This window comes from Siniperca chuatsi, linkage group LG17 (genome assembly GCF_020085105.1).
Source record: "Siniperca chuatsi isolate FFG_IHB_CAS linkage group LG17, ASM2008510v1, whole genome shotgun sequence".
Taxonomy (NCBI): domain Eukaryota; kingdom Metazoa; phylum Chordata; class Actinopteri; order Centrarchiformes; family Sinipercidae; genus Siniperca; species Siniperca chuatsi.
Genome location: NC_058058.1, coordinates 13,288,927 through 13,311,372, shown reverse-complemented (window position 1 = coordinate 13,311,372; position 22,446 = coordinate 13,288,927). Strand labels below are relative to the sequence as shown.

At 38.7% G+C, this 22,446-nt stretch overlaps 2 protein-coding genes across 2 annotated transcripts; both read left to right on the top strand.

The window, feature by feature from the left end:
- The first annotated feature begins 3,968 nt into the window (after nt 1-3,968).
- On the top strand, nt 3,969-14,495 carry lix1l (limb and CNS expressed 1 like). Its single transcript, XM_044171934.1, has 6 exons — nt 3,969-4,977; nt 7,109-7,272; nt 7,582-7,722; nt 8,930-9,025; nt 10,264-10,341; nt 11,050-14,495. Exons 1-6 carry the CDS (start codon nt 4,638-4,640, stop codon nt 11,299-11,301), a joined length of 1,071 nt encoding a protein of 356 aa, XP_044027869.1. The 5' UTR covers nt 3,969-4,637; the 3' UTR covers nt 11,302-14,495.
- A 930-nt stretch (nt 14,496-15,425) lies between these two features.
- sf3b4 (splicing factor 3b, subunit 4) lies at nt 15,426-21,790 on the top strand. The gene is made up of 6 exons (XM_044172855.1): nt 15,426-15,556; nt 16,948-17,076; nt 17,231-17,773; nt 18,754-18,921; nt 20,363-20,521; nt 21,455-21,790. Exons 1-6 carry the CDS (start codon nt 15,523-15,525, stop codon nt 21,625-21,627), a joined length of 1,206 nt encoding a protein of 401 aa, XP_044028790.1. The 5' UTR covers nt 15,426-15,522; the 3' UTR covers nt 21,628-21,790.
- Nucleotides 21,791-22,446: the final 656 nt, after the last annotated feature.

Here is a 22,446-nt window from a genome sequence, read left to right as displayed (position 1 = left end):
CTCAGGATGAATTGTAATCACTTTGGGCATGACTCCCATGACTTTTCATCCAGCGCCATCAGCAGGACAACATTTCAGTTTGTCCAGGCCTACCTGCAAAACTAATAGCATTCATGTCAGCTTCAGCTGTACTTTGTATTTTGTGTTAATCAGCAAATGTTAGCATGCTAATATGCTAAACTAAGATGGTGAACATGGTAAACATTATACCTGCTGAACATTAGCATATTAGCATTGTCATTGTGAGCATGTTAGCATGCTGACATTAGCGTTTAGCTAAAAGCACTGCTGTGCCTAAGTACAGCCTCACAGAGGTGCTAGCATAGCTGTGGACCCTTAGCCTTGTTTTCTACTTACTTACTTACTCACTATGTATATATTGAACTTTAATTTAATTGTAAAGATTTATGTCTCCCTAAACAGGCAAGTATTGGATAAAAGAGTTCGGCCCCCTGTAGGCCTATAGAGAAAATACAAAAACCTTTTCTTTTGACTTTTAAGATTTGTTGTCTTAATTTAAAAGACAGATAGGTCTACAGAAATTACAGGACTGAAACCAAACAAAATGTATTATTTATATCTATTTTCTAAAGACAAAACAAGAGTTTTTTAAACAATATGGTATTTAGAAATATCTCAGTCAGCTGTCCTTTGGGGAGAAGCCTTGTTTGACACTCATTCATGTGGATGTAAACCTTCTACCTTTGGTTTACATCCAGCAGGGTGTAATTGCTACCAGTCTATCTTTATGGTTGTTGTAAAGTAATTAATTCTCAACCCCACTCCACCCCCAGTCAATAATAAACAATTCAGGACGGGGGGAAATGGTCTTACAGGGAAAATACGTGCGCAGTACACATAAACAGCACAAGTTGTTTAATAAAACTTGAACAGCAATCCTATGAGTCTCTATTCATCAAGTGGGAAAGCACTGGAGTTTTAAAAGTCAGATTTTGACTATAAAGCTTAGATCAAAACCAGATGTGGGAATTTTTTCAACCAGCGATTATTCTCTCTGTCCAGAGTCTGTTCACCACTGGCCTGGACTCTCCTGGTGGAAACAGCTTTGGTTGTTTCTGTCTCTACAATCCATCCTCTTAAAAAAAAAAAAAAAGCTTCAGACATGGAACCATCTTTGCTGTGGTATGTAAGGCATGCAGCGTTGACATAGACCTGAACACAGGAAGAGGTGGTAAGAATAGTTTGGTAGTACAAAATGAGAAAACATAAATACTATCAGCAAAAAGTACTTAGTAGTATCAAAGAAAATAGTACTCATTATACAGAATTGCCCCTTTGAGAGTGTTATAATGTTAAGTAGCATATTAATGTTTTGGCTGGTTGAGGTAGAGCTAATTGAAACTACTTTAAATAGTGTTGGTCATTTAATTTGTATCATATTTCATTAAATGATGAAATGCTTTTAATCTGTAAAGTAACTACAGTTATCATTCACCAACCCTGTCTCCTAGAAATTGCATTTATACACACACACGTAGTGGAATAAAAAGTACAATGAAAATGTAGTGGAGTAGAACAGTGGTGGAAGAAGTACTCGCATCCTTAACTAAAGTAAAAGTACCAATACCTTGATGTAAAAAAGTCCTATATTCAAACTCCTAATTAAGTAAAAGCACAGACGTATTATCAGTAAAATGTACTTAAAGTATCAAAAGTAAAAGTTGTTCTGCAGAAAAATGGCCCTTGTGACTGATATATTATTATATATGACATTATTAGATTGTTACTGATGCAACAATGTGTAAGCAGCATGTTACTGTTGTAGCTGCTCAAGGTGGAGCTCGTTTAACTTACATGGTCACAAGATAAATCTGAGGGGTCATGAGATGATTAATCAGGTAGGAAATCTTTATTCATTTTTGGACTTTTCTCTAATCTTTGCTTATTTGTAAAATATTGGCTAATTTGACTTCTTCTGGCTTCAGTTATCTAACTGAAACCAGGTGAGAAGTTTAGAGGGGAAATGTCTTCTTGGTGAACAACTCACAGACATCTGAAATGTGACGGGAGGCCCCAACAACGTGTTGTATTTTATTAGCCTATCAAGTGTGTTTTTATGTAAAATCTTAATCTGAAAAGTAACTAGTAGCTACAGCTGCCAGGTAAATGTAGTGGAGTAAAAAGTACAATATTCAAATGTAGTGAAGCATAAGTGTAAAGTAGCATAAAATGGAAAATATTCAAGTAAAGAACCTCATAATTGTACTTAAGTAAATGTACTCGGTTACTTTCCACCCCTGGGGTTTGCCAAAGTCAAACATTTGACAGGTCAGCTTGATGTGATGAACAAAACATGTTGAGGATGGCTGTTAGTTATAATAATTCAGAGGATCCCTTTGCTTTGGCTTTCTTCAAAGCCTCCTGCATTAAAGTTGTATCCATCATGGCGCTTGGCCTTGCTACAACCAGACCCTGCTGAGCAGCAAACACACAGCAGCTTATACAAACGAAGCCTTAGAAAACGACTGGAGAACAACACTAATGTCCAAATGTCACTGAGCTGCATAGCTGAGGTTATGAACTGATTGAATGAAATGAGAGCACGCCCTCCAGTGAGCCAAACACTCATTACAGCTGTGATATATGAGTTGGTTGATTTTCCTTTCTGTTGTGTGTACTCTAAAGTAAACAACGCTAACAGGCCACATCTCAAGTGGCATTTTTTTCTTAGCTGCTGTGAGACTTTCACCGTCACTCAGTCTACCCGAATTTGTTAAAAATGTGTTTTTGCAGATTCAGCTTGAAAAAAAAAAAAAGATGTATTCATATGCTCCCTAGTTCCTCCTCCGAAGTCCTGTGGCCTCAGACCAGACCACAGAAAGTATGAAAAGTTACACAAGTTCCAGCAAGTCATTAAAAAAACATTTAGGAAGCACAAGAGGAGGTCCCATTTCCTCTTCAAGTCTTTGTTCTGCACAAAGTTGGTGGTCCACTAACTCAAACTTGCATTACAGAGATCTGTTTCACTGTTTCAAAGAAGCATCATCATTTATTTTCGCCCTCTTATCGAGTAAACTGAGTTACTCCGCTTCCAAGTTTTAATCACATGCTCCAGGCTGCAGAGCTGGAGCTGTAAACCCGCACAGGAGGCTCAGATTTCTTGTCTTGCTATTTCTCTGACTTTCCACTGTTGCCTTCAGGTGCTGAGAAAATATCGGAAATATCACAAAAACATGTTCGAACAAACTCCACACTATAAAGTATCTTTTTTTCTTTTTACATTTAAATGTTTGTTCTTTAAAGGATAATATAATAAGAAAACTACAACAGATTTGAAATGCTTCTGGCACAGTTTGCAATTGACTCAAATATTAAAAGCCTGGTTTTACAACATATTAGCAGTACAAACAAGCATCTATCAGAAATCTCTGGTGAGTAGCTGCAAGATGTGCTATTCTGCTATGTACTGCAATTTGCTTGTTTATCAGTTTTAGTGGCACTACATCTTCCATCACTATCTGGTGACTTTCTAATATTCTGTCATCCTGCATAAAACATTAATGTAATGTAATTCAATTCAACAAAACAACACTAATTATGGCCTCAGCAATTACCATAGAGCAGGCTTTTCTGGCCTAAAGTTAAAAAAACAGAACATTACAAAATTAATTGCAATTGCAAACTGGATTGTATTAGACACTAAAGGTGTACCTAATAAAATAGTAAATCAGTGTCAAGGTCAAAGTCAAAGTTAAGGTCACTATTGTCGCTTGTAAATCAAATTAAGTTTATTTACATATAGTAACTCAAAATCACAAATTTGCCTCAAAGGGCTTTACAGCATATGATATAATCTATCCTTAGACACTCAATTCGGATTAGGAAAAACACACACACACACACACACACACACACACACACACACACACACACACACACAACCTTTAATGGGAAAGAAAAAGGATGAAACCTCAGGAAGAACAACAGAGGAGGGATCGCTCTTCCAGGATGAACAGACATGCAATAGATATCCCATAAACAGACAGAAATAACAATAGTGAAAACAGTAATATGAAGAAACAGAATGAGATTAAGAGAAATCTGTGTTGGAGTAAATGAAAAGCTGCATTAAAAACAGACGTGTCACAATAAAGACCTGAACTATAATAATCGAGCACATTGTTCACAAAAACATAGTCATTGTTACGACAACAAAACATTGTGCATCAAATAAATGACAAAACAAAAAACAAAAAGAACATACAAACACACATCACTTTTCATGCCTACAACAAAGTACACAACTGATAACACATCCACTATGTAGGATGCAGTACATGGTAAATAATGGGCTAAAACCACGGACATCCATGGTTAAACGCGCAAAAATACTGGTGTGATGGTCCTTTAGCTCAGAAGCTGTAGAATACGAGGGGTCATTGAAGGCATCATTTGACTGACAATCCCATAGCCTAATCCAGAGCGTGAGGATGCATAGCAGCAGTGATATGTGTCGGAAGAACATCGGCTAAGTACTTCTTTCTGCTGTGATTGACAAAAGCCCGCAGGCACTTTGTTCATTCACCCCCCAGAGACCATTTTAGAAGCAGAAACCTTCGGGTTGATCGGTTTAAATTTCCTCCAGACCGGGACTTCGCAGACGTTACGTTGGGACAATGGAATCTAATGTTATCCCGGACAGTATCCGCCCTCAGAGGCTACAGCCAGGGATTGGATTCGGTTCAGGACCCACCGGGACCCTCCGCTCCTCTCTCCGGCCCGGGGTTACGGTCCCCATCGCGCCGCTGTTGCCCTCCCCGGCCTCTCTGGCCGCTTCTTGCGGGCCTCCTCCGCCGCCGCCTCCGCTGCAGCTCCACAGCCTTTACGGCGGCATCGGAGCGGGGCTGGGGCCGGGGGCTACCGGCCACTGTAACCCGGGGAACCCGGCGGTGCTGAAGGAGGCGGTGGAGGCTGTGGTCCGCAGTTTCGCCAAACACACACAAGGTTATGGCAGAGGTAACGTCCAGCGGTGATAAAGCTCTGTTTAATGTGGAGATGATGGCGTCAATCTGTGTCATATTGTTCTGGTTATACTTGGGGAGTTGTGAAGAGCAGAAAGCCACTTTTAGCTGCGCCATTTGTTTGGAAGTGGATTAGCAACGGAAAAAACATGAGCTTCATTCCTGTGATATCCATGTTTGGCCACACAGTGTCAAATATACGGACTTTATATTGTTTTACTGTGTACTATGCTCATTTTCACCTGATGCAAAATCACCATAATGTTTCTGTCTGGAATTAAAAGTTTTCCTTTGATATTTACATAGCTATAGTAACCCTGGTTTAAAACACTTCATTATAGGATTAAGCACCACAGCTCTTCGGGGATTATATTTACGAACAATACGATATTATACCTATAAATTAGCCACATTAAATTCATCCTGTTTTACATTGGACACCGGTACAAAACTGTTGAAAAATATAAGAATAAATTAACAAATGAAAGACTGGGGCTTTACACGTTGTCAGTAGCAAAGCTGAAGGTTATCCACTTTTTTATTAAGCAAAATAAAGTTTTAAATTTTGTGTATCATCCAGATTATACGTTTTAGTAAGTACCACCAGATGCATTTTATTTTTCACAACTATGTTATTATTATTAATATAAAACAGCATGAATTACTGATGTTCTAAAAATATGATGTATTTGTGCTCATGTTGATGGTCATAGTTTACTCACTTTTTCATCTTTTTATTTATCGTTGTACAGCACACTATGCTTAAAACTTAGACTAAAAAGCTGCTATAATGTTGGCAGTTGGAGTTAATACAAATGTTCCCGTTTGGTGCTAATAGGATTTATTTCCAAAAGATTGTCCCTCCATGCTCTGACTAACAGCCTTTTCCCTCCTCGATCCCATTTAGGCTACTTAACACTGCTAACATTGGCAGCACCATAAAGACTGTTTTATCAGGGCTACATTTTTGTCTTAATGTTGCTCCAATTTTGTGATTTACTCTTGGAAAGAAAGGGGTGTTAGGTAAATTATCAATTTTCTTTACAGAAAAACGTGTCTATTTTAGCATTTGGCAATAATTATTTCCCCTACATTATATTGTAATTTGGGTTTTCTTAATTTTTCCTGTGGTATAGTTATAATTATGCCATTATTAGGGAATTAAAAGGCTTAAATTTGCAATAAAAATTATTAAGATACAGTCAAGTAATTCTGTCAGTGATAATTTATTTAATAATCTTTCTATTTTTACTTTTCCCTGTGATACATTTGTCAGATATGTGCTGATATATATTTTGTAATATTTTAAACAGAGTACAGATATTATTATGCATTCTTATATATTTGTTGTGAAAGTAATATCAGAGCAACTTTCACATCTGTTGAAAGTACTTAAACTGCTGTTTAGTAGCACATAAGTTATTACATTATAATTGGCTAACACCAAGAGCACAGTTTATAGTGAGCATTTTACACACAGTAAGACGTTTGCAGTTTAGGGGTTTATATATCTGATGTCAGAATATATCTCGGCTTGTTTACATGTTTACAGAGGCCTCAGTAGCCGCAAAGCTGCAGCCCTAAAACGTACTGATCAGGCTCCAGACTCAGTACGAGAGCGAGAAGCAGGCTGCCCGTGTTCGTATCAAACAGTGAGAGCTCAGCAGGAAAGAGCTGAGAGGTAATAGAAGTTAAAGAGCCCTGGATAATGTTGGCTGCATCCAAACCAAAATCATCATTTCTGACTCAGTCGCAAATTTTACTGCTTTTCTATGTTGTTTCCTTTTGGAGGGCAGGAGTGTAACTTTCTCACATGGGCTCATAAAGTGTAGAGTTGCGGGTGTGTTTCTTTAAGCAGCTCCTCTGAGGTGATGCTGTATTTCCTCTAAGGAGCCACCTAAATATGTTCAGGAAAACCCTTTGGCATCCTTGAGATGACCTTCCCCTCCACCCTTTCCATCTGTTTAGAGCGGATGTTGCAGAGCCAGTAACTAATGGCACTAAATGCAAACTAATAGCATTTAGATTTCTAGAAACCAGAAAATATTTATGTGAGTAGGGTTGATAATAATAAGTGTTGATATACCACAATGTAACAGCTCTTCTTTTATCTCTGTGCCCTCCAGTAAACGTGGTGGAAGCTTTACAGGAGTTTTGGCAGATGAAGCTGACCAGAGGGGCCGACCTGCGGAACGGAGCTCTAGTTGTTTATGAAATGGTCCCATCCAACAGCCCTCCGTATGTCTGCTATGTTAGTCTTCCCGGAGGCAGCTGCTTCGGAAGTTTCCAGGTGGAGTTTTTTTATTTAAAAAAAAAAAAGTGTTAATTGGACATCAATGAACGTGCTGTGTTTTGGAGAAACCCTTCATACTGTACGATTAATAGAAGAAAAATGGCATGTTACAAGCTTACAAAATGCCAACATGCCTGCAACCACAACATACCAAATATGGATGCAAACTCAACACAGAAAACTAATATGTGTGCACACTGTTGCTAACTTTACTCCATATGAACGCTGTCTTTAGCTTTTTGACTGTATATCTGTATTCCTGATTGTATCTGACTGCTAATGCATGTTCCTTTCACTGTTTGACAGTTCTGTCCCACCAAGGCAGAGGCAAGACGCAGCGCTGCCAAGATTGCCCTGATGAACTCTGTTTTCAATGAACATCCCTCTCGTCGCATCACAGACGATTTCATTGAGAAGAGCGTCAGTGAGGCCCTGGCCTCCTTCAATGTAGGTTTATGTATAATGAATTACAGAAGGTTGTGTGCCAAAGTCCTTGGGAAGCAAAGTCACAGTATTTCTGCAGTATATCACCACACTGAATATAACTGTAAAAGGACATGTTATGTAGGAGGTTCAGAATGTTATGTAGACTATCATGGGCATCCGATCAGAATGCATAGAATAAAGCCAGGAAACTTCAGTCCTCTGAACAAAGGTTTATTTTCTCCATAAACTCAAATAAATCGCATTCAGGAGCTTAAAGGGAGGACCAACACACATGGGATGTTGAAACATAAAGAGCAAACAAGGTTAAACTAAACTAAACCCAATATAACTCAAATTAGTTGCACATGTCAATCTTAAGGTAATAAGGACAAACAAAAGTCTTAGTTAAACTAACATCCATCCACTCATGCGAAAGTGAAAGAGTGCGTGAAAGGGAGTGCAGTCTTTAAATAGCGAGTGATCAGGTGAACTCAATCAGGTGAATTAGGGGTGAAAACAAGAGCCAATTAGTGATGAGGAAAGGGGAGAAAAGGAAGTGAGGTAGGTGAAGAAAGGAAGACCAAAAAAAAGAATATAGGGATCTTTTCTACAGGACACATGTTAGATACATATGCAAGTACTGTATTTTACTTAAAATGTATGTATATGTAATGCAGTTGGCAACATTAACATTGCAGCGGCGGATGGCCACCCACCATTGAGTCTGGTTCTGTCCGAGGTTTCTGCCTCTTAAAGGAAGTTTTTTCTTGCCACTGTCGCCAAGTACTTGCTCATGGTGGAATTTGTTGGGTCTCTGTAAATATTATTATAAAGAGTACGGTCTAGACCTGCTCTGTAGGAAAAGTGCAATGAGATAACTTTTGCTATGAATTGGCGCTATATAAATATAATTGAATTGAACTGAACATGCACATGGATATTTGCAGTATAGTAGTTGTTTTGCCTCCTAAAATCTCACACTTTTTCTAAGGTGGCTTCTATATAAAATTGATTGTAAACCACTCCACTAAATCTCTGGAGAAACTTTAGGACATTCTTCAAGGAGACATATGTCAGATAACATTATTTCAGCCAACTCTCCCACTACCAAAAAATGTTTCATACTGTGTACAGCACATATTTTATTTACCCAAAAATCTGGTATTTGTCAAACTGTTGTTTGGGCCAACACAGCACACTGACATTAACTAGCTGTCGTTGTTTACAGGGAAACAGAGAAGAGGCTGACAATCCCAACACAGGAATTGGGGCATTTCGCTTCATGCTTGAGTCCAACAAAGGAAAATCCATGCTGGAGTTTCAGGTGCATAAACATCATGTCTGTGTTGTGTTAAATAGCATTTTCTGCTACTCAGACGCACCAGAATAGTGTATAAATAGCAGTGGCAAGGTTTAAGCCCAGTACCCAGTTGCATAAACTACCTTAAGTTTCAAACTTAAGTTTGTTGTTCTCCTCAAAGAATATGGTCAATTTAACCCATAACAAATATGCACAAGCAGAAGATGTGGCAATAAGTAACTGACAAAATCAATGTGAGAAATCTTGCTGTGAAACGAACCGTAGATGAAGAAATCTGAAAATATTACTGTGACGGGAGATAGCCAAACCCCGACAGGAGTCGACAACAGCTGGTGAGTTTCAATAAAACAATATAGCTAACGTTAATACATGAGACAGAGTTATGTTAACGTTTGGCTAGCTAGAAAGTTGCAAGTGCAGATGTTAACGTTACAATGTTGTCAATATTTATAACAGCTGTTAACGCTGCCGTTGCAGGAGGACGGCCACCACCTAAAGACCTGTCTGAATCTTCCAAATTGGCGAAAAAACTGAATGAAAAAAACGGAATGAATGAACTCAAATCTATACTCTCTAACAAGTTGCGCATTGCTCATAGTGTCCAGCGGGTATTTCCTCCTCCTCTTCAATGACCATAAATTCAGCCTTTGTCTTTTAAGAGACTAGTATGGGTCCTTTAAAATTTTCTGAGGAAAATGGTTACTAAGGACCTTCTAGCAATGCGTAAGGACAAACATTTAGAGATCAAAGGATTTTCCCTTATGGCATCCTAAGGAAATCCTTATGGTTTATGCAACAAATTTTTTTCTAAGGCATCCTTAGAAGAAAATTTAAGGGCAACCTTAGCGTTACCTTAAGTGGTTTTATGCGACCGGGCACAGGTGTTTTGCATGTGTTGAGCTTGAACATGTATACATACAATGTAGATAGAAAGATAGAGACTATATAAATGTTTTTAAAGAGAATTCTAGTTGTGCCTCAAGCATACTAGTGTCAGCCCTTGGCAAATATTCCAACATTTCTTGTGGATGCCATCCACCTCCAGCATTCACTAGTTTGAACCCACATGTGACCTGCTTGTCTTTTACTAATAGCATGGAGCTTGAAGCTAGAACATATTAACCCTATATCTAATTGGAAATAAGAAATCTGAAGGAAGGATGCATGCTTTGCAAAACTGAACTGCTCTGAAGTGCGTTTGATCCCTTATTGCTGCTGGCTTGGCTGTGTTTGTGTTTCAGGAGCTGATGACTGTATTCCAGCTGCTGCACTGGAACGGGAGTCTCAAAGCAATGAGAGAACGACAGTGTTCCCGACAGGTACTGCCATTCATCTCACAGAGGGGGTTCAATTATCCAAGCACAGTAGTAGTTTTCATCACTTTTTCCATCAAGTTTCCTAAACAAAGTGTCAAATCCCTTCCCTACATGGCATGACTGGTCCAGACATTTTTTCTTCTCACCAGGAGTGGGAGCATTGCTAGAGAGCAGGAAAATAAGATCCTATGTTCTAACACAGGCTACCTAAATGATGGGTTTTAAAAATAATCTCTAGCTGCATTACAGTTTATCCTCTTGGTTGTACAGCTGACATGTTACTTTCCCGATACCAACTCTGATACCTCAACCCAGGGTATCTGCCGATACTGAATACTGATCCAACCCCAGTGCTCTCTTTTGTTTTTAACCACATAAAAATTCAGTGAGATCAGTGTTATGTCAGGTAACATGAGGCCAACAACTGCTGTGGTGCTAAAAACTTGGCAGCCCACTGCGACTAAATGAATGTAACTGATAGCGGAAACACTGAAATTTTGAATGACACTTGACGAAGAAACTGTATTTAATGTGGATCGATTGTTTCTGGTGGTGTGTCCCTAATTCAAATTGGAAATACGATGCTTTCTATCCTTTACCTGAGAATTTTGCCAGCCATGACCAAAGATTTACTGAAGTCTTACTAGATCTTGAGTTGGCAAGACCACTTAGCTTTCCCTTTTTGATACTACTGAACTTATTTTATTGCAGGAAGTGCTGGCTCACTATTCCCACCGGGCTCTGGATGATGACATGCGCACTCAGATGGCTGCCGACTGGGTGAACCGAGAACAGAGTGTGGCGGCCACTATTGCGCAGGAGGTGGCGTCGACAGAGCGAGAACTGGAGGACGCCAGGCTGGCGGGCAGAGAACTACGTTTTTACAAAGAGAAGAAAGACATCCTGATGTTAGCTGTGGGCCAACTCAGTGCAGCCAACACTGCCACCCTGCCCTCGCACTAAACCTACTTCCCATTGTGGAAACATGCCTTCACGCTCCGTAGGATTCCTGGTAACAGTATTGATCACTTCATAGATATAAAGGTGATATCGTATGAACTTTTAGGTTTTGTATCTTGTGTTTTGTTAAGAGGACCAGGTAATCAGGCCTTTGACTTACAGTATGCACATCCGTCCATAAAACAAACACTTTCCGCTATAGCCGTTACCTCTTTGTGCCTAGTGATTACAGGATAACAGTGCTTTTAAAAAAACTACCTGTAAAGTTGCTTGGCATACCAGCTGACTGAGTTTTACATATTGTTTTCATTTTTTCACATCGTATTTACTCGAAGTAGACCTACAGAAACAAAGCCTGCCTTTCATCAGTGAATGTACGGGACATAAGTTAATATGACCCATCCAACCAAACACATTTGATCAAGGTATGGAAGTTTGTTTCTTTCATGTTTTGGATGTGTTTACTTGCATCTAGTATTTTGGACTTTGGACTATTTTGGTGGTAAAATATATGGGTCTTAAAACCTTGACGGCAAGTACCCTGTGTCCATTAATAATCAGAATATTTCTAAAATATCACCACAAAAACAGCAAGGGGATAAAGATCCCACCTAACCTTTCCATAATGGGTACACAACCTTGTTCTGCCTGTTGTAATGGAAATATAGTGTAAGTATGTGGAAATCCTCAAATATTACCAGAATTTAAATAAGCATTGAAACATACTTATTGGCTCATGTAATAATTTGTGGGTACTTTGCAAAAATGTCAGCAGGTGACTGATTGCTCTGACAGCAGCTCAGGTTTTTGAAAAAATCAGATAGTGAACCATCACTATGTTTTATTTTTTCTTTGTGAAGGCTTTTGACAATTATTTTAGTGTTCATTGTATGCTTGGTGACCATGACACTAGCTGAATGTATATTTTCAGTGTGCTATCAACTAAAGGATCTGCAAAGCGATGCTGTTTAACATTTAGACTATTGAGTTACTCTCGCGATACAGATTGTGTTTGTCATGTGCTTCATCTAGAGGAGTTGTTGCTCGGTTGACTAAAATGTAGGTCGGGATCACAGCAGAAACAACGAATAGCTGCACGGTGGTGATTGGAGGTCAAATGTGAAGGCCAAAAAATGAGTTGAGAGATATTTTGATAAAATGATTCATCATGTTTGAATCATTGTAGTCAATACAAAACAGTACCAGCACTTGTGGTTTATGTTTTTTGACATACTGGAAGCAAAATTTGTTTGTTAGCAGTGCTAGTGTATGTCCATGGGCTAAAAACAATGTATGTAACTCGCACTTATCACCTTTCAAATACTTTTATGTTGAAGGACCTGATTTCATTTATACTGTAAATGTGATATCTTTATTTTTCTCTTTCTATCTAAAATGTATTGAATACATTATAAGGATGAAGGCATTTCAGTGAGTAGCCTTTTAAAGACCCCATGTAATAGAAGTGAGAATTTAATTGATAATGTGTGGCTCTGATTGGAGGGAAATGTGGGCAGTGAGTTATGCGAGTTAAACAGCAGGAGGGCCCGCCTTGCTGCTGAATGCTGGATTGTCAACAGCAGAAACTAATTACACTAAATTTGAGGAGACGGCAAATAGAAAACAAAGAAGCAGAGTATGAATAAAGCCAGAACCAATTTTATTATTTTATTGCTGTATCTCTTCCCTGGGATCATTGTGCCTTTATGAAATTGGTAACATGCATGTAAAAAACTCAAAAGTTTCATTTCATTTAATGAGGTCTTTAAAGGACGTTCTACTCTGCTTTACAACGTTTTTTTGTCATTTCATGTAAAGTTAAAATTATAGATTACATGCTGTTACATTACTGCTACAGTACCTTAGGTAGGAGTAGTTCGACATTTTGGGAAATTCGCTTATTCGCTTTCTGGTGGAGAGTTGGCTGAGAAGATCGATGCCACTCTCATATCTGTGCATTAAATATAAGGCTACAGCCAGCAGCCAGTTAGCTTAGCTTAGCATAAAGACAGGAAAGAGCTATACTAGCTCTGTCCAACAGCAATAAAATCCGCCTACCAGCACCCCTAAAGCTCACTAGTTGACATGCTAATTCTCATTTGTTTAATCTGTACAAGAAACAAAGTCTAAAGACGACGATTCGCCTATTCACAGGGGGTTGTGCGCCGGACTATCTATAACTTGGTTGAGGCCAGTAACTTCCTGGAGTCTCCGCTGGTTGCCTGGCAACTGTTCAGAGCCAACAAAATATTTGCTGCTCGTGGTAGTTTAATATTTACAGTACAGACGTGAAAGAAAGTGGTATCAATCTTTATGTTTGACTCTCCAACAAAGTGAATATAGGTATTTCCCAAAATTTCTAACTATTCCTTAAATATGTTACACGACAATAGATTTTGAAGGATTTATTAAATCTTACTACCTTTGGTATACATTTATAATCATTATATATTGTTTGTTTGGTACTCAGCTTGCAAGATATGTGTGCAGCACAAGTAGGAAAATGTAATAGTAAAAGTAATTTTGTCTTCTTGGAAAACACCCTGCAGCTCTCTTCAGTGAACTGATACAATGAAAACTTTGACCTCACAATTCTGCAGCTTGAATCCAACCCTGTTAATCTCACATTTCCCTTTTTACTTTGGTTTACCCATACTCACAGAATCTCATCTGCAGATATGTTTTCTGAATTTATCAGTGAATGTATCGTCCCATGAAGTCCAACCTAAAAACGTACTGTACTACCAGTGCACTCATGCTAAAGCTGAAATGTAACAAGTATTTAAATGTGCTGGTTACAGGGATGAGGCTAGAGATCTTGAATTGTGTGTTTTTGCATTTGTCTTCTAATTTAGATGCTTATTATGTGTGTGATTTTTGACCACAAGCCATTTATCTCAGCGCTCTCCTCTTGCAAATGCCTTTGACTTTTCTTTGTGATCATTATCAATGAAGGCTTTTTCAAACACTTTTTTTTTGCTATCCATTTTATAAAAAACTTGGGCTTTTTTTGGCTTTGATGCATGATGTGTTGATTATGTTTTGTTTTTATATTTTTCATATTCGATACAGTATTGTTTTATAAAAGTGTTTCTCAAGGCCATTATTGTATGTATTTTCTATGAGCATTTTGTATTCCATGTTTATACTTTTAGTAGATTTATATGATGTAATAAATTGGCTCATACAGATGTTTATTCATTTGTCGTTTCACTTATTTCGCTGCTTAGTACAAGGGTGAACAACTGATCCTACATAACTAGGACCAAGTAAATAGATAAGTTGTAATGGTTGTAATGGTATAAGCGTAATTTACACTAATGAAAAAGTAGCGTTTTGCAAACATTTTAGGATAAAGTTTACACACTGTATGTAGCATACACAAGGATGTGTGCTCCAAATCACATTTGGACTAGAGCTTTGTTTTGATGGAGGTAACTTGAAATAGTTAGAAATGCTACAAAAAAACAATTAATAGGATCTTTGCAGTTGTTTCAGGAAATACACGATAATATTATGACTGCACATGAATTCCTGGTTTCTTTTTAAAGTTTTTTTTTAACAGGGACAATACAGATAAACACTGTTACACAGAAAGAAGTAATGCAACTGATGTAATGAATTCAGTATGGGGCATCCAGCTGAAGCTGATTTGCAGCCCCTGTTCCTGGTTGGGTTTTGAATTCAGGTTCAAACTAATAAATGGATGCAACAGATTCAGGATAAAACAACTGAACAGATAAAACAGGGTCCCTTGTGAACTTGTCTCCATATGCGTAGCAGCCTTTGTTGTGGATATCCAGTTGAAACATAGGTAGATCATTTTTGTTTTCAATTCAAAATAACAAAGAATCTTTGGTTTGATTTAAGATTTAATCTCTCACCTCTGAAGGGCTACCACACGTTACTCACTCCTTTAACCAATAGCCTAATTATTATATTACAACCAAGCCAACCCTTCAAATGTGTTGTCACTTTCTTTATTCTACAAGGTAAATTATGTGGAAACAAAATGAAAACAACTACAGTAAGAATGAGCTAATTTCTCAAATAGCTTACTGATATACAAATACGAAAGTAAAAGATTCTTAAAACTATTACTAAAACATTTGGAGGGATAATTTTATTTTATTTTATTTTACTTTATTACTTCCGCCTTCGGCACACAGGCAGGAAGAGGCGGGGCCTCAGTCAGAGACGCTCGCCCTGCGTTGTTCATTCAACATGGCAGCGGGACCAATTTCAGAAAGAAACCAAGGTAACTGCATCATTATATCATCTGTTTTAGCCTTTTGTTTCAGTCATTTATGAATCTAATGTGGGTTACACTTCAAACTGCTCACTTTGTTTTTGTGAGCGCCGCTGATCGCTGGCTTAGCTAATAGTTTGTGGTAAACAACCGGTCGATCACATGGAAGTGTTCAGTTGTTAGCTTGCCGCTAATTTAGCCATTCAATTAAGTTCCATTTACTCTAATTTATTTTATTTGCTTTCTGCATAGTAACCTCCGTGTAGCGTTGATTGTTTATTTAATTGAAGTGTGGCGCCTGTTGTTAGCATATTAGACCCAGAGGTACACCCTGTTAGCTAAAAAAACAAAACCAAAAAAAAAAAAAACCCCGTCTTGTTAGCTAAAGTTAGCCTAGCAAGCTAACATAGAGTCTGTGGCAGATCATGTTGACTAAACAAATGATCACACTTTGTTTCTGATAGTACTAATATTTCTGGTTTTGCTTCAGGTGCATTTGCACAGTATTTGATAAGCTAGGGATGGGAAATGTGATTTGTACATGTATTACGGTTATAATGGCTGAACAGATAGGTTAGGTGACACATTATTGTTCAGTAAAGTAAGAATTGTCACAAAGTCAAAAAGCTTTATTATTTGGCTCTAATACAGCCTTTTAGAAAAGCCACACCATTTAGGTACATATTACGTACAAAATATTACGGCCACAAATTTTGTATAATTGTTTTGATATTTTATAAAATTGGTGTCATATTCTCTAGCTGTAATCTCAATGGGTTGTTTAACTATCTTTTCCAAAGAACTGTATTGCCACAAGCTTTCATTCAACAGTTGTTCTTACAGTCGCAATCAGTTAGTTTGTAGCAAAGGGATCATATTGCAGAGCTTTTATGTGCAACCTTTAATCTAAGCCACTGGAATGAAGCTTTAATATTATTTTGAGAAAATTGTTGGGAAGTTCAGGTCGTATAACATCTGAACTGGTTATAATAAGGTGGAATAGAAAAAAATGAATGGAAATGCATCTTGAAGCAAGAGAAGAAAATCAACATTGCCAATTGAGATTAGTTTTATTCTGTGTGTGTGTACACAAAGGCTGCAACTAGCTAATCAACTTATTTTCAGTTAATGAATAGCACTTCATGATTTAATCACTAAAATGTAAAAAAAAAAAACAGACTTCAAAGAGAATTTAGAGTATTCCATTATAAATTATGTAAAACAAAGAAAAACAAGCAACTTGTAACATTTGGTATTTTTACATGAGAAATTTTCAGCAGTCAGACATTAAGCAGCTCCATTGCCTTGTATTGTGACTGAACCCAAAACCATGTTAATATTTGGACGTCTAAGATATTTTCCACATCAAGTTTATTTTTAATTCTTATTAATTTTTTCAGACGCCACTGTGTATGTCGGCGGCTTGGATGAGAAAGTGTCAGAGCCATTGCTATGGGAGCTTTTCCTGCAGGCTGGTCCTGTGGTCAACACACACATGCCCAAAGACAGGGTCACTGGCCAACATCAAGGTGAGTAACGGCTAATGTTCTCTCAAACTGTGATTGCCAAGGTAGCAACATGTCAGTCAAGGGAGAAAAAACACCCAAACATTCTTTTGTATCCCTAAAGAATCTCTTTTGCAGATAAATAGCAATCTTGGAGCTAACATTTTCTACTCCTCAGGTTATGGCTTTGTGGAGTTCCTTAGTGAAGAGGATGCTGACTATGCCATCAAAATCATGAATATGATAAAGCTCTATGGAAAACCAATTCGAGTTAATAAGGCCTCTGCGCACAATAAAAACCTGGATGTGGGTGCTAACATCTTCATTGGTAATCTGGACCCAGAGATTGATGAGAAGCTGCTCTACGACACATTTAGTGCCTTTGGCGTGATCTTACAGACGCCAAAGATCATGCGAGACCCAGACACCGGCAACTCCAAGGGTTATGCTTTCATCAATTTTGCAAGCTTCGACGCATCAGATGCCGCCATTGAGGCCATGAACGGCCAGTACCTCTGTAACAGGCCCATCACAGTGTCCTACGCCTTCAAGAAGGATTCCAAAGGAGAACGACATGGCTCGGCTGCAGAGCGACTCCTGGCTGCACAAAATCCTCTCTCCCAGGCAGACAGGCCACATCAGCTGTTTGCGGACGCTCCGCCACCACAGAGTGCTCCGCCACCGGTCCTAACTGCAATGGGAAGTGGAATGCCCATGCCAGGTATGACTGAAATACTATGGTAACACAGGGTAGATGTTAAAACATATAGGATGTTCTGTGGCTCCCCTCTTATCAGTTGTGCATTATTCAACCACTGTTGCAGGGTATTGCAGAACATTTTCAACCACTGTTCTTGAAACAGCGTGGCTAATCCACTCGTTATTTCAGCTTACAAGTCCACTTGCTGTCACAGTGACGGATGACAAACACAACTTGTTTAGAATCAGCTTTGCCGTTTTGTTGCATCTAGTATAATAAAGATAATTTTCGTTACCCTTTTTGAACTATAATAACGATTGCTCGTTCTTTGCTTAGGCTGCTAACGTTAGCATTGATAATTTGCTATCATCTGTGCTCTTTGAGATGAGTCTGACCTCTGCTCTCTGACCTTTATGTGCACAAACACACAACACTTTCATTATGATCACAGTCAATTGACTGTATAAAATGTGGATCTGAACCCATACGGGTCCTGGGTCAGTCTCGGTTCCTAGGGTTCAGGTGGACCTGTGAAAACCTCTGTTACACATCTACAATTTTGTTTTTTATATCTTTTCTTGAGTTTTTGTTTCTTAAAGCTGTAACCAACAGTGTTGGTGTGTTTATCTGGTAATACCCTGTCATATTCCATATACAGCAGCTGCTTCTGATTAATAGTTATAGATTGAGTAGTTGGATGTGGTGAGTGCCATGAAAGTATATAATATAGGTTTCATTACCAGCAACGAGATGTAGTAGAATCCTGTAGGTAGCAAATTCAAGTGTGCTGCTCTGACTGGTGCATCTTTTATCAGTAAGTGATAATGGAATTGATTTGATCTTGGGTGATCTCTGTAACTAAAAGTGAACATGACAGCTGACAAATGCGCCTCTTTTTTATGAGATACTAATGAAATAAAAAAAATTTAACAGGAAGCCTGACTTTGTGTACTAGTAGAATATGAAATGATAACTTGTAAATACAACTTGTTTCTGTGCAGGCATGCCACCTCCTGGTTTCCCTCCTGTTCCTCCTCCTGGATCGATGCCTCCATCAATGCCCCCTTCAATGTCCATGCCTCCAAATGCAGGGGGACCAGGCCCACAGGGGGGCGGTGGCGGGCCTCCACCCGGACCACCACCCTTCCCCCCTGCCAACATGCATCCAGGTAATAGTTTGTTAAACATAAAAATGTTTCTGCAGTGGCTGCAAGTGGGAAGTTATGCAAAACAGGGCTCGACAGTAATTGTTGCCAGGTTGCCACAGGCAGCCATTTTGAGAAAGTGGCAATCAATTCTTGGCCTTTGGTTGCCATGAGTGGCAACTAGGGATGAGAATCGAGAACTGGTTCCTGTTCAGAATCGGTTCTAAATTGTCCAATCCGTCCGAATCGTATGCCTCAGATCTGATCAATTCCCTTTATCTCTGCCGGCATGCTGGCCGCGTTTCTCTCTTCTCCTCTGTCTGCTCACTGTGTTTCACCGAGGGCGGGGCTGAGCACACAGACGGAGCGGAGACAGGTGAAGTAGACATTACTCAAGTTGATGGCAACTCGTTACGTTACTTAACGCTAAAATTCAACTGTGGTGTTCTGTCGGGAGATGCAGTGACTTAAACCAACGGAAAGTAAGAAAAAGTATAAATAATATGTAATTTGTTAAGCTATAAGTAAAGGAAAAGTCTGCTAACCGCTAGGCTAATTTATGCAGTGTAAAATGCCATTGGCCTAAGCTAATAATGCTTTATTTTGTTTATGAACCTTGACAGTAATTCCCCCCCCCCCAAACCAGTCAACCTAGGGGAGGGAAACACTGTACTCTATTTTCAGAATCAGTTGCATTGACGCTGAAAACCAGTGTAGGTCTACTTCTTTTCCACACAGAAAATGAATCAGGAAGCAATAAATCGATAAAGAATTGGACCGATAAGCAGAACTGATAATGACATTGGTATCAATAAAATCTATCAGTTCCCCTCCCTAGTGGCAACAGCTTTTTAACGTATTTTGTATACCAGCATTCGCAACACTTCTTTACTTTACTGATACTTTACAGATTCAAAATCTGTAAAGTATCAGATTAAACTACAAATAATTTTGTTCAGTTACTGTAATAAAGTTTTTAAACATTCTTTTATGTCACATCTATTTTTCGTGTAACTGCATAGTATCTTAATTGCTCAAAATATAAGGTGACTACAAATGGCATGCATATTTTCAGTTTTGGCAACCAAAAGCTGATGCCTGGTTGTCAGCCTGGCAACCACTTTTAAAAGTTAGTGTTAAGCCCTGCAAAAATATACTGACAAAGTTTAATATAATATATGCAGTGTGTCCTCAAATTTCTGTAATGGATGTTAATGGATGTCTTCAAAAACTAAAGGAAAGGAATAATTTCTAAGAGTCTCAGATACCTGGATTCAGACACTTTCCTCATTACTACACAGTTGTTATCAAACAGGCAGAAATGTGCATATTCGTAGTCAGATTTTAAAAAAAGGTCTACACCGTCACCTTCAGTACATTTGAAATCAGAAATAGCCAAGCATTTGTGTTCATGTCAACAACTTCCATAAATGGCTGTTGTGATACAATGTATTCTGTTAAACAGGTATGCCTCAGATGCCCATGCCCCCTCCTGCTCCTCCTGGCATGGTGCCTCCACCTCCTGCTCCCCCAGGATCAAATCAAGCACGGGCACCACCACCTCCTGGCATGCCCCCACCGCCTATGGGCATGCCACCCAGAGCGCCGTATGGACCTCCCATGGGTAAGCACTGTGGCATCTCCTCAAATCTTTATTGTCACATAAGTCTCTTTAGCTTACAAATACTACCGCTGTCATCTGAAGGAAAAGCAATATTGTCTGTAAAAGAACAACTGAAGTGATGATAACCTTACTTTTACATATCTGTGTTATGCAGCAAAATAGATTTAATAATTTGTAGTTTTGGCACAGACCCACGTTGATATGACTACCACGACAAATTAGCTACTTTGGGCAGGCCTGCTATTGGTAAACCAAATTGTGTTGCTGGGTTGTCTGTGTTTTTGTTTTGTTTTTAAATTTTACATTGTAATGCTGAGATTCATCAGACATCCAATGCACCATTTGACATGCCTTAAAATAGATGTCATACAGTCTGACAGATTGTGACCAAGACTTTATTAGAGCCATCTCGCACAGTGTGACATGCAATAAAGATTGTTGTTATCGTTGAGTGTATAGGCGCCTCATCTGTAGTTGGTTCGCTGGAAAGACATACCATATGCATCCAATATTGGTTGAGGGCATGGAGTAAAATTATTGTATACAACATGTGTTTAAAATGTTGTAGTGTAGTTTGGAAAAAAATGTGATTATAGTTCATAATAGTGAGGAGAAACGTTTACGGAAAAAATGAGTGAAAGTGGTTTCCTAGATTGGATGGTAAAAAGCTGGAATATATAATAGATAACTATTGAGACTGATGGTTTTGGACTTGATTAACATTTCATGAATGCATTTTTTTTGTCCCAAGAGGCTTTTTTTGTTGTTGTTGTTGTTGTACAGAGACTCCAAACTGGCCATTATTCACCATAATGCTTAACCCCTGCATGAGTCTTGTTTAGAAGCTGAAATACTGTTTACTGTGGTTACCTTTGGCTGTGGTGAGAACATATAATCAAAGATTTTAACACATTATGACCCTCTTTCTCTCAGGTCCACATGTGCCTCCAGGTATGAGAGGGCCTCCTCCTCCCATGCCTCCACCTGGCTACGGTGCTGGCCTTCCTCCTCGTCCTCCTTTTGGCTTCCAGAGAGGACCTCCAATGCCTCCAAGGCCCCCCGGTGTCCCACCTCGCGTTCCTATGAGAGCACCAATGCCACCGTAATCCATCTCAGACTGCAGAAACGGCCTCTCATGTTGCTTTTTAAAAACCTCTTAAGATCTACTCGAGTTGTTATAGTGAGAATAATTTAACCACCTGTTTGTATTTTTTTTTTTGTGGTCACTGTACAGATGAAGACCTTTGACAAATAAAATTTTTAGTACAAGTTTTGGACTGTTTTTTTTTCTTCTCACCCACAAATATGACTTAATGATCAGTTTTAGTTTAGTTTAGAAAAAGGGTCAAGTTTCCCCACTTGTGGATTGAAGTGTAATGAATTGCTTTACTTTGTGTGCTCAACAACATGATTCAGCTGCAATTTTAGCAGAGACGAGGGCTTGTTAAGGTCAATCCCAAGACAACACATACCAGTGATGTGAAAAATGTGAAAATTCAAAGGTTTCGTTCTCAATGTGCGCGATAAATCTCTCCCTTTTTCAAGGCAGACATTTTTACAGCAAGAAAAGTAAAGGTGTGATTAACATTGATAATAGCTGCATTTTATTTAGGTGCCCTGTTTCCCTGGCTGCTGGCTCACTGGATTATTGGGACACTTTAGTGATATGGAGCCATCAGTAATGTTGTTGGCTCCACCTGTGGTTTAACTGCAGTATTATACTACAAGTCAAAATGTCTGCTGTTGGAAAAAGGCCAGTACATTTAGATATTTGTTGCAGGGAATGTTCAAGGGGTCACCAGAAGTGTTAGTATTCAGTCTGTGAAGACAATGACTATTTATGCAAAATTAAATGGCCATATGGGCAGTAGTTGTTACAATGTGAGTTTTATTTATCGTTACAGTAATAGTAATCACTGAAATAA